General features: G+C 47.8%; 3 protein-coding genes across 4 annotated transcripts; 1 reads left to right on the forward strand and 2 right to left on the reverse strand.

Annotated features, from left to right (window-relative positions):
• Positions 1 to 700: 700 nt before the first annotated feature.
• LOC119222032 (cytosolic sulfotransferase 3-like) lies at positions 701 to 3,359 on the reverse strand. The gene is made up of 8 exons (XM_037478364.2): positions 3,217 to 3,359; positions 2,800 to 2,932; positions 2,602 to 2,721; positions 2,408 to 2,508; positions 1,721 to 1,847; positions 1,524 to 1,621; positions 1,250 to 1,424; positions 701 to 1,157 (listed from the first exon to the last, which is right to left on the reverse strand). The coding sequence occupies exons 1-8, from the start codon at positions 3,235 to 3,237 to the stop codon at positions 1,045 to 1,047; spliced, it is 888 nt and encodes a 295-aa protein (XP_037334261.1). The 5' UTR covers positions 3,238 to 3,359; the 3' UTR covers positions 701 to 1,044.
• On the reverse strand, positions 3,296 to 12,730 carry b3galt4 (UDP-Gal:betaGlcNAc beta 1,3-galactosyltransferase, polypeptide 4). Of its 2 annotated transcripts, XM_062562710.1 has the most exons (2): positions 11,500 to 12,730; positions 3,296 to 3,393 (listed from the first exon to the last, which is right to left on the reverse strand). In XM_062562710.1, the coding sequence occupies exons 1-2, from the start codon at positions 12,574 to 12,576 to the stop codon at positions 3,349 to 3,351; spliced, it is 1,122 nt and encodes a 373-aa protein (XP_062418694.1). In that variant the 5' UTR covers positions 12,577 to 12,730; the 3' UTR covers positions 3,296 to 3,348. The 2 variants fall into 2 exon arrangements, with proteins under 2 accessions (XP_062418694.1, XP_037334238.2); XM_037478341.2 differs by lacking the exon at positions 3,296 to 3,393 and having other exon boundaries at positions 10,864 to 12,730.
• Positions 3,415 to 9,625, forward strand: wdr46 (WD repeat domain 46). The gene is made up of 15 exons (XM_037478285.2): positions 3,415 to 3,453; positions 4,580 to 4,704; positions 4,987 to 5,136; positions 5,356 to 5,436; positions 5,517 to 5,629; positions 5,748 to 5,835; positions 6,051 to 6,112; positions 6,197 to 6,301; positions 6,401 to 6,551; positions 7,395 to 7,630; positions 7,783 to 7,936; positions 8,266 to 8,413; positions 8,572 to 8,762; positions 8,885 to 8,998; positions 9,114 to 9,625. Exons 2-15 carry the CDS (start codon positions 4,648 to 4,650, stop codon positions 9,231 to 9,233), a joined length of 1,770 nt encoding a protein of 589 aa, XP_037334182.2. The 5' UTR covers positions 3,415 to 3,453; positions 4,580 to 4,647; the 3' UTR covers positions 9,234 to 9,625.
• Positions 12,731 to 12,938: the final 208 nt, after the last annotated feature.

The raw sequence follows: 12,938 nt of genomic DNA on the forward strand, positions 1-12,938 counted from the left end.
CGCTACATATATACATATATGTATACTTTATCGGCTTTCTAGCAGATTCTGGTTAGAGGCTAAACTGCAAACACCTTTATTAACACAGCAGCTTAATGATATGCTGTATTACGAGCTGTGTTCTTTCTTAATTGGGATCCTTGTATTATTTTCACAAACACAGACTCCGTAACCTCCCTCTCCAGCCTGAATATTGACTTTTTACTACATTTCCCATCATGCATCTCCCTTAATATCTGACTCTGATTGTTTCCTGCCTGTCCCGATCGTCTGCCTGGTTTTGTAGTACGTTTTAGCCCTGTCTTCACCGCCGTATCAGCTGGTTCTGCCCATTGCCTGGTTGATAACTCCGATTATTAGATCACGATGCAAATGGATCCTTCTGACTCTGATGCGTCACAACAATTAACCTTTCGTTTTGGATTAGAGAAACTTTCACCGCTTTGTTGTCAACTTCTGACTCCACCTGGCAGTGAATTCAACTCGATTCAATTCAAAAGGACCTGAAAGAATAATGCTTCAATAGCAGCAAAAGTAAAGATAACTGAATAGAAAGAGAATGATACTCTACACAATTACATTGTTTTATTGCAAATATGAAGATACATCTTCCTAAATGTTCATCTCTTATTGAAATTGAGGCTATAAATGTAAATGGTGATGTAATGCATTTACCCCTCAATTTCAAGTGCATTTTCCTACGAAGATGACTTGCATTCAGCCTTTTCAAAATAAACTTCCTTTCGTTGCAAGATCCAGGTTTATTTACGTTTAGGCAACACAAAGAGATGAATAATATTGAAACTAGAGCTGAAGAAACAAGCTTTTTTGTTTCACACAAAGAACGAAGACACCTTTTGCAATGTTTATACTTCCTTGTTTATGACTACGTGAATATTGAGCAACACATTTCTGTGGGATTTGTACGAGTCTATGAGGTCACAACATGTGGCTCTCGTTCTTCATTCGGATGTAAGTAGCATGTAGAGACACACTTCAGAACCCGTCTCCACATCTTCACATCTGCCCCTCGGCCGTCCTGGATCAGATGTCGCAGCGGAACTGAAGAGTGACGTCTGTCATCTTCTTTGTGTAGTCTTCATCGAACTGGAGACTCTGGGCCTCAGAGAAGTGGTTCTTCCAGTCACCGACTTTCCCTGCGAAACCACAGAGAATCACTTGGGGGTTTTAGCCCAAAGTGAGGGGTTTATTTTCTTCATGTCACACACATGTATTCATTTTTAGTTACCTTTTCTCATGAAAGGGGAGATTTTGAAATCCATCACAGCTATGCTGGAGTAGTTGACCATGTCGTCCTTTTTCATGTTATCAAAATGCGATCCATCGGTAATTCTCTTCTTCTCCTCATCCGAACGGGACAAACCCAGAAAGCAGCAGAGCTTCTCGATTTCCCGCCCGGTATCCTGGAAACACGATGATGATGATGTTGTTGTTGTTGTTGCATTATCACCAGCCCGGGGAGACGAGTAGCCCTCAGCGGGAAGAAGTCACAGCTACATCACCTCCACCAGATCCTCGTAGAAAACGTAATGGAGCTTGGGGTAAGTCTGCTTCTTCTTCCACCAGCCGTTCACGTGGTCGTACCAGGACCCGAACACCACTGAGGGCCCCGGGAACCAAACACCAAAGCACCTCAGGAGCCGTTCAAGGGGGGGAATCTGTGCAGCTCACCGGTGGTTTCGTCGTGCTTCACACTTACATTTCCCCTCCATGAATCGGGGGACGTATCTGCTCCAGTCTCCTGGCTCCGGCTGCATCCTGTTCATGCGATCAAAGTGGAAATATGACACCACGTTGTCTTTGGCATTGCGGGCCACGTAGATGATCTACAAGAGAAGAAGACAATTAAATGATTGGACGATTTCCCCCCCTCGGTGTCTCCAGCTGATTGGTCTTCATTTCATGAATCAATGGCACTTTGGTTTTGACTGTTATTTCCATAGATATATATAAAATATGTCTTGTCCATATATATATATATATATATATATATATATATATATATATATATATATAAACCACAATGGTCCACAAGAAAAAAATATATAAATAAAAAAACTAGATGTCTCGTCCGCATTGCCAGCCAACAGAGTCGTACGTTCATAACAAACCAAAACGTTTACAAATTGGTAAAAAATGTATCCCTACCAACTCAGTGTTATGGGTGAGCGAGCTGACTGTACCAAGATGGCTGCCATATGCGGACGTTCTAGGTTTCCGCCGTAAGACATTTAGCCTTTATATAAATATCAATTGTTATTTTGTTTTCTCAAGTTTTCCCGATTTCCTGTCCAGTGAGGAAACAATCCTCTTACTACTACTTTGTCTGTTTCAGCATCTTTCATGTAAATTGACATACAGCAAATCAACAACACACACTACTGACCCTGCTGTTTTGCTCCCAAAAGGACTTTGGCACAAACTGCACAGGAAGGTGAGTTTTAATGACTCGAGGAGAGGTGGGGAGGTTGTCCGCTGCGTCTTTTCCTGCAGATAAAGAGGAAGGTGGAAAGAGCAAAGCATTGAACCGGGACGGTTCTTCAACAGCTCGACACAGCTGCAGCGAGGAGCCTTGAATACCTGAACCAAAACCTGGGATCGTGAGCTCCAAGAAAGGCACTCTTTCAAATATCGGCACAGTCTGGCGCTCTGTTTGACCGAAGTACAGAAGGTCGAGGATGTAGGAGACCCAGGTGGTTCCTAAAGGACAGAGAGACACCTCTATAAGCACATTGTATTATCTGCAAAGCATCGCATGTCATGGGCCTCGTGGGCTACCTGCTTTGGGGTATGTTGCAACGAGAATATCATTCGGCCTGGCCTGGAAGTTCTGAATGTTCTCCCAGTTTTCTGTGAAGAAGTGAGTCATCGAGACTCCCTGGAAATCAAAGATTTCCGGTCGAGGCGGTAACTGAAAAAAAAACAAGAAATGAATGCAAGGTTCAGATTTCACAGGAAGCTTGTGGGGATCTGCTTTGTGTCTGCATGGTGCTACATGTGTTCACTAAGAAAACAAGTTGAAACGTAAGAAGACATGAAATGTGATCAATTTAAACCGGTAGAAGCCTTCTGAACTCTAGCGTACAAACTTACAGGTTTTGTTTTTTGAGGACGTATTGTCACGTATAACTGAATCCCCTTTTCTCTTTCTTGCTTCTTTGACTATTTAACTGTTTCATCAATAGAGACACTGACCTGGTCCAGAGCAGAAGACATGCTGGCGGCTGTAGACCTTCCTCTTTTTCTGCTCGCAGCTGTTCACCAGAGAAGCAAACACGCTTTTACTCCCTCTCTGTTCTTGTTGCGTAACACTTGGACTTGTGGGCTTCATAAAGGACGCCCGCCCCCCCTGCATTCCGTTTTCCGGATTCCCTGTTGTCACAGAACAATACAGAAACATGAAACTGTGGACCAACAAAAATCTGCTTTTTGGTGAGAATGTTTAACACACCCGACCGAGAGAACATAGCAAATTGTTTTTCTCAAAAAGCGTAAATTCTTGTTGGAGACGTGACGCACATACAGTGTGAGCCTTGTCGAGATAAGTAATCTTTCAGTGAATTGGAGGAAGTAAAAAAAACAAAAAAACTGACAGGAGCACTCAGCCGAAGGAGGCAATGTACAACTGTAAATGTGTTGCAAGCTTTTAGTGAGAAAAATGTATTGTGTGGTTGTTAGACAAACTTTACTCAATCATTGAATAGATATCAAAGAATCAATGCTATGAGAATATGTTAACTATCTTAACTCACTCTGGAGATTGAGTGTTATGCCAGTATAAGTGGTTATATAATGAGAGAGAGAGACTCATGCTGATGGTATTTGCTAACCTTCAATTAGCAGCAGAAGTCAGCAGGGCATTGATTGGTTCTATAACTTGTCATAGTGTTTTTAATATTATTAAAACACAAGTAGATGAAAATTGGTTGAGAGCGAGTCACGGGGGGTTTCATTATTGAGCGATAATGTACTTGCTATTCACATTGACCTGATCGTTTCATATCAATGCACACTCAAAGTAACACGTTAGATTTTGCGCGACCGTTAGCTTTTAGCTCGGTGGCGATCCCACAAATGATCGTTTTGAGGCAAAGCGAGCTTTCGCAACCGGAAAACTAAGGTAGACGTCATGAGCGATGTGAATGAATGAGATGGTGCGGCACCCAATGCTGTTTACATGCGGGGGCTATTTTTCCTCTAGACTGATGAAATGTGATAAACAACGTTTGGTGGCTACAACTATTTTGTGCTAACAGGCAGCTATTAACTTAATATTTATAATGTCATTGGTAACCGTGTTATAAAAGCAATAGTTCTTGAGGCAGTACTTTATTTTCAATAATGTAACTTTTCGAGGGCTGCGTGTCGGCCCTAAATACACCCTCGAACTGTTACATTATTGAAAATAAAGTACAGCCTCTCGTACCTTATTGCTTTATTAAAACAAAGTTATATAACCATACTTGTTTAACCCCATTGTTCCACACTCAAATCTATTCCTTTTATCCAGGACTTAAATTATTAACTAATATATATAAATATTGCTTGTTTTTTTAAGAGAACAAGTGCCGGAAGTGACGCATTCAGACGCGATGTCACAGGAAGTTCACAACATATACAACAAAGATGGCGTCCGCAGTCGACCAAGCGGCGAACGTCGCACACGTGGAGAAAAAGAAAACGGTAACGACGATTTAATCATTATTAACAGCTTATAACTTTACACACCGTCAGCTGACACGCGTTCACGCGGCGATTTTCACACCGACGTGCACAATGTGGCGTTAGCTCCGCTAGCACCGCGCGGCTAACGCCAGCAGTCCGCGCCTGTGGTTGTGGTTGTACCGGGGAGAGATGCGAGGCGAGGCTCAGCCGCCGACCACCCTGTGCACAAATAAACGCACTTTTGTCATGTTGTCCGAATCGCTGCGGTTGACCCGCCGCCCGTTTTCTTTTCTTCCACAGCTTGCGGCTCGTTACTGGAAGGACGACCCGCAGGACGAGGCGAGGAAGGATGGGAACAAATTGGGCAAGACCGGAGTGCAGCAGACCCAGAAAGCCAAGAAAAGAAGACTTGATGAAAATTCTGAAGATGAAGAACAATTCCTATCAGGGGTGAGATACGCGCTCCTTTTCATTTCAGTAGGTACATAGATGTTCTGATTATGAGGCGAATCTCTACATCCAGCTCTTAATGGAGGCCACAATTTACATCGAAGGACATTCTTTTATGCTTTTCCTGTATAATCCATCGGTCACATCAAGTACATCTTAATAAACATTTCACTTAATGTTTTTTACAAAGTGAATCCTGTGTGTTTCTTCTGCTCTCAGAAAACCGACCCTTTCCCGGGGCCTGCTCCTATTCCAGAAGACCGTTTGCGGAAGTTCAAGAGGAAAGATAAAACTAAGAAAGTGAGCACAACAAGGACGCTCATCTTTGCATCTTTGATGAATAAACACGGCTGACCAACATCTCGTTCTTCTGGTTGCAGTCTCGCGGCCAGCATTACAAGCTGAAGGACATGATCACACGCTCGGAAGAAACCTCAGAAATGGCCCAGAAACAAGCAGCTCGTCTTGACCTCGTGCTCCCCGAGGATGCTGGGTAATTTTCTCCTAAAATGTCGTCCCTTCCGTGTCACAGTGTACGCGACGTGTGACCGCGACCGAACATTCAACTTCGAGGCGATTGCTGAGGGTGACGTGTTATTCTCTATTCTCAGGTTCCTAGAAGGCGATGAAGACGAGGACACGTGTACCATATCTCAGGAGGACATTGCAGACTCTGTTGATATAACGTCAGCAACAAAGGTTGGACCCCCAACTTGATGCCATTGGATGGACAAACATAACATTTTTAAATGTTTTTCTCCCCCCCAATTGAATGGGAAAATGCAGTGTTTTAAAAAAATGTTTTCAGATCATTTTCAATATTCAAAATGTAGTAAAGCTAAATACCGTTGGTTAAAATGACTATTTTATGTATTTTTCCCTTTTTTAATTTGTTATTTTTCCCTCCTGCACAGCATTTCAGCCTGAAGCTGTCTCAGTTTGGACCGTACCGAGTGGATTACAGCAATACGGGCCGGTGAGTATCCCCCACACTCTGCTCCTCACAGCTGAAGGAAAACTGCACACCTGAAGTGTGTGTGTGTGTGTGTGTTCTCTTCAGTCAGCTCCTGCTCGGTGGGAGGAGAGGCCACGTTGCTTGTATCGACTGGCAGACCAAACATCTCATGTGTGAGATAAACGTGATGGAGTCAGTCAACGACGTGAAGTGAGTCTTCCCGCGCTCATCTTTAGAGTTACGCTCCGAGTGCCAGCAGTCTGTCCTATACATAAATAACCCAAATGTTTTTCTTGTGTTTCCATGAAGGTGGCTCCACAGCGAGGCCATGTATGCGGTGGCTCAGAAGAAGTGGCTCTATATCTACGACTCAAATGGAATCGAGCTTCACTGCATCCGCAAATTCAACGACGTTCTCCGGATGCAGTTTCTGCCTTATCACTTCCTGCTCGCCACAGCGGTGGGTTCAATAAAGCCGAACCTATAAGGTTTTGTGCACAACGTTTATTATTAATGTACTAACACAGTAACGGTGCCACAAATAGTCACCAGCCCTGATGTGGTGTGTGTCTCGCGCATTGGTGAAAGTAAGCCGGTCCTGGCCGGTGCGCCGTACCGGTAAGAATTTACGGCACAGGCACGTCGCGACAAGGCAAGCAAAACAAGCAACTGCTTGGGGCCCCAACGACTGGTTAAGAATAAAATGCAACGACAAACTGTGAGCGCCCCTTTGATAGTCAATGCAGTAAAGCAGTGGTTCTCAACTGGTCGCGAGCCAGACCAGTTGAGAACCACGGAATTATGCTTCAGGAAGCCAGAAAAGGAAGATGAGAAAGGAACAGGAGGATAATAAAAAACAAGATAGTGGTAAGTGATATCACTTACCACTATCTTGTTTTTTATCCAGATACAGGTGGGATACTAGTGATAAGAAATTTTCGCGCGCACGCATTAAACCTGTATCATAGTACCACCAAGAAATAAAAACTACTTTCACCCCTGGTCTCGCGATCAGTTGATAGAAGATCCTTTTTTTTTTATTCCAATCATGTCAAAGTTCATTAGGACAATTGAAAATGAGGAAGAAAAAATAAGTCCATTTGCAGAGTAATTCAGGGCGTCTTTAAGTCAGAGTGGGCTTTACTGACTGAGACGCCACTGGAATTTTCTTCGAAAAGTTAAACGCTAATAATATGCGCCTGAAGCTGTGCAGAAGCTCACGCCGAATGTGGCCTACGTAGTAAACCGATAAGAGCGTTACGGCCCGGCTCCTCTTGGCACTGACGAGCCGTCCCTCCCTCAGAGCGCCACCAGCTTCCTGCAGTACCTGGACGTGTCCGTGGGGAAGGAGGTGTCGGCCACCTGCACCAAGACGGGCCGGCTCGACGTCATGTGCCAGAACCCTCACAACGCCATCGTCCACCTCGGCCACTCCAACGGCACCGTGACCCTCTGGTCGCCCAATCAGAAAGAAGCCCTCGCCAAGATGCTCTGTCACCAGGGCGCCGTACGCTCCGTCGCCGTGGACAAGACGGGCACGTGAGTCCCCTTAAAAGTCTTCTTGGGTGTCGCGTTCCCCTCTTTGGAGGCGGGAAAGGTCAATTTGGCCATTTCGCTGCCTTGGTCAACATGAACTGCAGTTTCCTCGTTGTCCACCAGAGAGCAATGTCGCTGTGTTCTCCTCTTGGCAGGTACATGGTGACCTCTGGTATGGATAAAAAGCTGAAGGTATACGACATTAGAGCCTACAAGCCCCTCAAGTCCTACTTCCTCCCCGCCGGAGCCTCCTGCCTGTCTCTGAGCCAGAGGGGACTGCTGTCTGCAGCCACGGGGGACGTTGTTCAGGTCACTTTTCTCTTTTTGGACTGACATACAGGAAGTGGTCTGTTTAGGGAACTTGATAATATTTAAAAACAGAAGTCGGTTTTGTATTGGAAAGAACCGCGCAGAGCAATGCGATCTGGTGGTAATTATGGGGTGAAGTACAGACTTGAAATGTTCCTTCTCGGATGAGTTCAGTTTCAAATGAGTTTAGATGTTTAGAGGAAAGGGACATTTTAGGGACTTCTTCTAGCCAGAGATACAAATAAAAATATAAAAACAAGCAGAGATTCACGTTGATTGTAAGACGTAACCTTTTACCCTCCTTTCCTGTTGAAACGTTCTCCCTGCAGGTGTACAGAGATGTGTGGAGCACCCCAGTGACCAAACCCTACATCGCTCACAGAGTTCAGAAAGCTGTGTGGGGGATGCACTTTTGTCCCTTTGAGGACGTCCTCGGTGTGGGACATGGAGACGGCTTCACCAGCCTGCTCGTACCAGGTCCGACCCGCTTTCACATTTGTGTAGAAGTAGACTTTCCAACGGGGTTGATGTTCAAACAGCAGGCCTCAAGAAACCCCTTATTTATTTTTCCTCTGCTTAGATTTACTTGTATCTAATGTTCCCCTCTCCGTCTTCCTCTTGTTTCTGTCCTTCAGGGGCGGGAGAGCCGAACTTTGACGGTCTGGGTGCCAATCCGTACCGCAGCGCCAAGCAGAGGCAGGAGTGGGAGGTCAAGGCGCTGCTGGAAAAGATCCAGCCAGAGCTCATCAGCCTGGACCCCACCGAGCTGGGGAGGGTGGACCACGCCACCTTTGAGATGAAGCACAAAGACCGGGTCCAAGCCCTGGTCAGTGACCGCAAGCATCTAGTTTTAATTTAGGCACTGGATCTAAACATCTGCAGGTACAGAGATGCGTATGAGTGCATCATCATTCCCATCCTTCTAAAAGCTTTTTTTTGTCTTCACAGGGCTTTGACCCACTTGCCAAAGAGAAATTTGTTCCCAGGTACAAGAAAAAAGGTCGAAGTTCTGCCGGGAGTCATGAAAAGCGCAAGAGAAAAGTTGCCCATGAGGATCTGAGGGTAAGTGATCCGGAATATTTGACCTTTAAAAAGTGATGAACTGAGTCTTTATTGCCATGTCTGTTTTTGGTTACTTTTGGTGTTTGGCTCATCTCTCACTCAATTGACCCACCAGGAGGACATCCAAAAAACCGCAGAGGACAAAGTGAAGATTGAAAGAGAGAGAAAGCAGAAAGAGAAGAAGGAGGCGGTGCTGTTGGGCCAGAGATCTGCTCTGGACAGATTCAAAAAATAGGGGAAAAAAGGAGGACCCTTTGTGCCAGAACACATGACATCCTGTGGGCGTGAACTTTGTATAAAGGAGCCATTTTGCTGCTGAGTGAGCAAAACAAGAAACTCTGATCCCTGTATGACAAAGAGTCGTTCTGATGGGTGTCAGATTTTGCCTAATCAATGTTTGGTGCTTTTTAAAGAGCAGTTGGGTTTGGGGCATGCAGAACTTCCTGTCTGCGTTCTGACTCCCACGGACCTCATCCGGAGCCACCATTGTGTCAGGTTTTATCTCTTTCCTAATGAAATATGTCTGACCTTGTCGAATGGAATGCGTGAGCAAAGGCCAAATGTTTTCTATAAATATGTTCAAAGAATAAACAAAACGAGGAAAATAAATCCAGAGTTAAGTTTTAATATTGTGGCCGAATGTGAAACGTGCTTTGACTCAGAACGGATTGTTACAAGTTTGTGCCACAAACAAGATGTAAAAAGACAAGAACTTAGTCGTCCCCCCCCCCCAACAGTCACAACAGTTAACGCGGAGCAGAAGGAATGTACCTGCACATCTTAGTTACACTAAGATGTTTGATTACAACCGGCTGAATGGAACATTCAACATCTGCTTCATGTGAGGGACATTTATTATTTGACTCAAGGCCTAATTAGTAACCAGCTCGGCCGAAGAAGCCTTAACGCCTGGTCCTCTTATCGCTCTGATCCAGATTGTTTGTGTAGTAACGTCTCATAGTTCACTTTTGAGCCGTTTCGTGTGTCACGTGCTTTCCAGCAGCTCACGTGGAACTCCACACGATTATCTGACTGGTTCCCGTGAGCATGAGATCTCCCAAAGTGCCTTCAATAAACCCACCTGGATCGATAATAACCCTCAAACATAGACGCGTGTTTGTGACGTTTGGTCGACGCATTCCTTTCGAGTGCACGCCCTCCTTTCCTTTCACGCCCTCTTTCTGCTTTGCAGATGGTTGTGAAACTCTGACGTAGGGACAAGAAAGCGGAACTACATTAACAAAAAAAAGAACATCGGGCAAACGCAACCCAGAGCGGTTTATTTGTGGCAGCGATCAATGGTGCTTTGAAAGAGCAAGTGCGGCACTTCCTGTGTGCGTGGTTGGATGGAGCCACGGACCTCATCCGGGGCCACTGTTAGTGTTCTCCATCCTGATGAAACACGTCTGACCTTGTCGAGCGGAATGCGCCAAATGTTTTCTATATAAATCTGTTCAAAGAAAAAACAAAGCTAAAAAGAATTCACAGTTGTGTTTTAATGTTGCGGCCAAATGTGAAATGTTCTCCCTGGTGGACTCGGAAGAACGGATTGTCCCCCCCCCCCCCCCCTTCCGAAATCAAGCGGCAGCTTCGTCGGAACCCCAATTCTAGAGTAACCATGACGACAACAATAAAGGTCAATAACACAAAGTTCCCTCAAAAGTCACGAGCAGAAGTAATGTACGCGCCACACCTGCACGGCACAACTAAGATGTGCAGTCCGACCCGAAATAACTGGAACAACTGGCTGAATGGAACGTTGACGAGCTGCTTCATGTGAGGGAGAAGGAAGAAGTGGAGACACTGTGACGTAGGGGCAGCAAAGCAGAACTGCATTAACAAAAAAAAAAAGGACATCGGGCAAACGCAGTTCAGAGCGGTTTATTTGTGACAGCGTTTTCGGGGTCCAACATCCAAACATGTTTTCCTGACTTATTCCTCCGTGGAGCGAGACAACTTCATCCTGCGAACTGTCTGCGACACGACCCTCGCTCTGCAGAGAGGGGTCATAAATACCGCAACGTGGATCGGACAAAGTCACATTGTGAGAGGCAGCGGGTTACCACATCGAGAGCAAAGATCAAATCAGTTTGTAACGTGTCCCGTTAAAGAGGGAGGGGGGTCAAACTCGTGTCTGCTTCTACTTAAGAACATAAAACTTCCCCTTCCTTCCTTCCTTCCTTCCTTCCTTCCTTCCTACCTCTATCTACGGTTCCAGTTGTAGCATCATGCAGTGAGGTGTCTTAATAAACTAACATCTTTTAAAAACGTGGCCATGCACTACACTGGTGCTCTAGGGCTTTGTGTGCCTCGAAAATAAGTGTCTGTCTAAAGAAAAAGCCACTGGGACACGACCTTCTGTTCTGTAAGTGGTTAAAAAAATAAAGCTCTACAAAATAATAAAGTGACAGTTTTACTTGCCAAACAGTTTTACAGCCCCCCCCACCTCCCCGTCACAAACCCTGCTCCAGCCCCAGCACAGAGCCGAGCAACGCCCTGACCTTGCAGAACCCCAGAGAGGCGCGGAGACTCAGCCAGGAGCAAGGCTGCGACGTGTGGACGTCGGCCCAGTAGTGCAGCATCTCCCTGGGGGTCACGTGATGGACGGACACCATGGCCTGGTAGCAGCAGCGGCCGTACGGCACCCCGGGGCCCCCGGAGAACAGGGCGCAGTGCGAGGGCCGCACGCCGGCCGCCCGAGCGCTCAGGCCCACGAACACGTCCTCGGGGGGCAGCGGCGTGGACAGGGGCGACGCGGAGGCCGCCAGGGACACCTTGAGCAAGGCGGAGCGGGACAGGACGTAGGCTGTGCCGCTGCAATAGTCCGGGAAGACCGGCGGAGGGTAGGCCCCCGAAGGGAGGTAGTGCTTGCTCCCCGGGTCACGGTCCGGGGCCACGTGGGGATGCACCCTGCCCAGGTACAGGTCGCCCTGCTCGTAGGGGTTCCGGCTCTTGTTCAGGAAGCGAAGGAGGGCGCCGGGGTTGAAGAGGACGTCGTCGTCCACTTTGGCCGTGAAGTGAGCCTGGGGGCAGAACCGGCGGGCCCAGCCCAGCATGGACAGGGTCTTCAGTGTGAGGTTGGAGTAGGTGTCGAGGAAACGGCCCTGCACCAGATCCCCCCGCTCTCTGGCCTCCTCCACCAGCAGCTTGGCCAGCCCGGGGTCGGACGCCACGCCCACCATGAAGAGGGTCATGACCCGCAGGCCCCTCACTTCCACCTCCCCGCCCCACGTGTCCCTGATGGCCTGGCGCGCCCTCCGGTTGGCGGGCGCCGAGGTAACCATGGTGATGAGGAAAGGCTTGGCTCGCTGACAGACGAGCGGGCTGGGCATGAGCAGGAACTCCTCGGGCCGGGTGGGGGGCACGCTCTGCGGGGGGATAACGACGCCGGCGTGCGGCTCCTCCGCCGCGTCCATCATGCCGACGGAGGTGACCCACGTCTCGATAAGGTCCACGAAGAGCAGCGCCAGCAGGACCGCGCCCGCCGCCGCCGCCGCGCAACCCCACGGCAGGACGCCGAGGCGGCCGCCGCGCTTCCCGAACCGGGGCTTACACGCCCATAGCCCCCGACCGACCATGACGGTCCTCCGCAGCGCTCCTCCGAAGAACGACCTCGTCTCTCTCGGTCTCTCCCGGTTAAAACCCGCGCAGCATCGTAACCGCTCCGGTCGTCTGCGCTCGCTCTCGGGTTGCTCGGGCACGTCTGTGGCCACGCGCGGCGGCTGTAAGACTGCGGCTGGCGTCAGAAGGTGGGGGGGGGGGGGGGGTGTTGTCGTGAAAGAAGCTGAGCGCCTCGTGTAGATACTGCAACCGGGTCCGTGTGTGTGTGCGCGCGCATGTGTGTTACAGGATGGAGATGAGCAGCTGCGCAAATGAGTCGGTCGAGGGGAGGTGAGGGGGGGGGGGTCGTGTCATCAAGATGAGGATGTGCTGTAGCAAA

This window comes from Pungitius pungitius, chromosome 1 (genome assembly GCF_949316345.1).
Source record: "Pungitius pungitius chromosome 1, fPunPun2.1, whole genome shotgun sequence".
Lineage (NCBI taxonomy): Eukaryota > Metazoa > Chordata > Actinopteri > Perciformes > Gasterosteidae > Pungitius > Pungitius pungitius.

Bases quoted from the DNA above. Each gene is read 5' to 3' on its own strand.
- LOC119222032 (XM_037478364.2), bottom strand. From the start codon at position 3,237: ATGTCTTCTGCTCTGGACCAG. The intron at 2,933-3,216 runs GTCAGTGTCTCT...TTTTTTTTTCAG, and splicing joins TGTCTTCTGCTCTGGACCAG to TTACCGCCTCGACCGGAAAT. The intron at 1,425-1,523 runs GTGATGTAGCTG...TCGTGTTTCCAG, and splicing joins TCTACGAGGATCTGGTGGAG to GATACCGGGCGGGAAATCGA.
- wdr46 (XM_037478285.2), top strand. From the start codon at position 4,648: ATGGCGTCCGCAGTCGACCAAGCGGCGAACGTCGCACACGTGGAGAAA. The intron at 5,437-5,516 runs GTGAGCACAACA...TTCTGGTTGCAG, and splicing joins GGAAAGATAAAACTAAGAAA to TCTCGCGGCCAGCATTACAA. The intron at 6,302-6,400 runs GTGAGTCTTCCC...GTTTCCATGAAG, and splicing joins GAGTCAGTCAACGACGTGAA to GTGGCTCCACAGCGAGGCCA.
- b3galt4 (XM_037478341.2), bottom strand. From the start codon at position 12,576: ATGGTCGGTCGGGGGCTATGGGCGTGTAAGCCCCGGTTCGGGAAGCGC.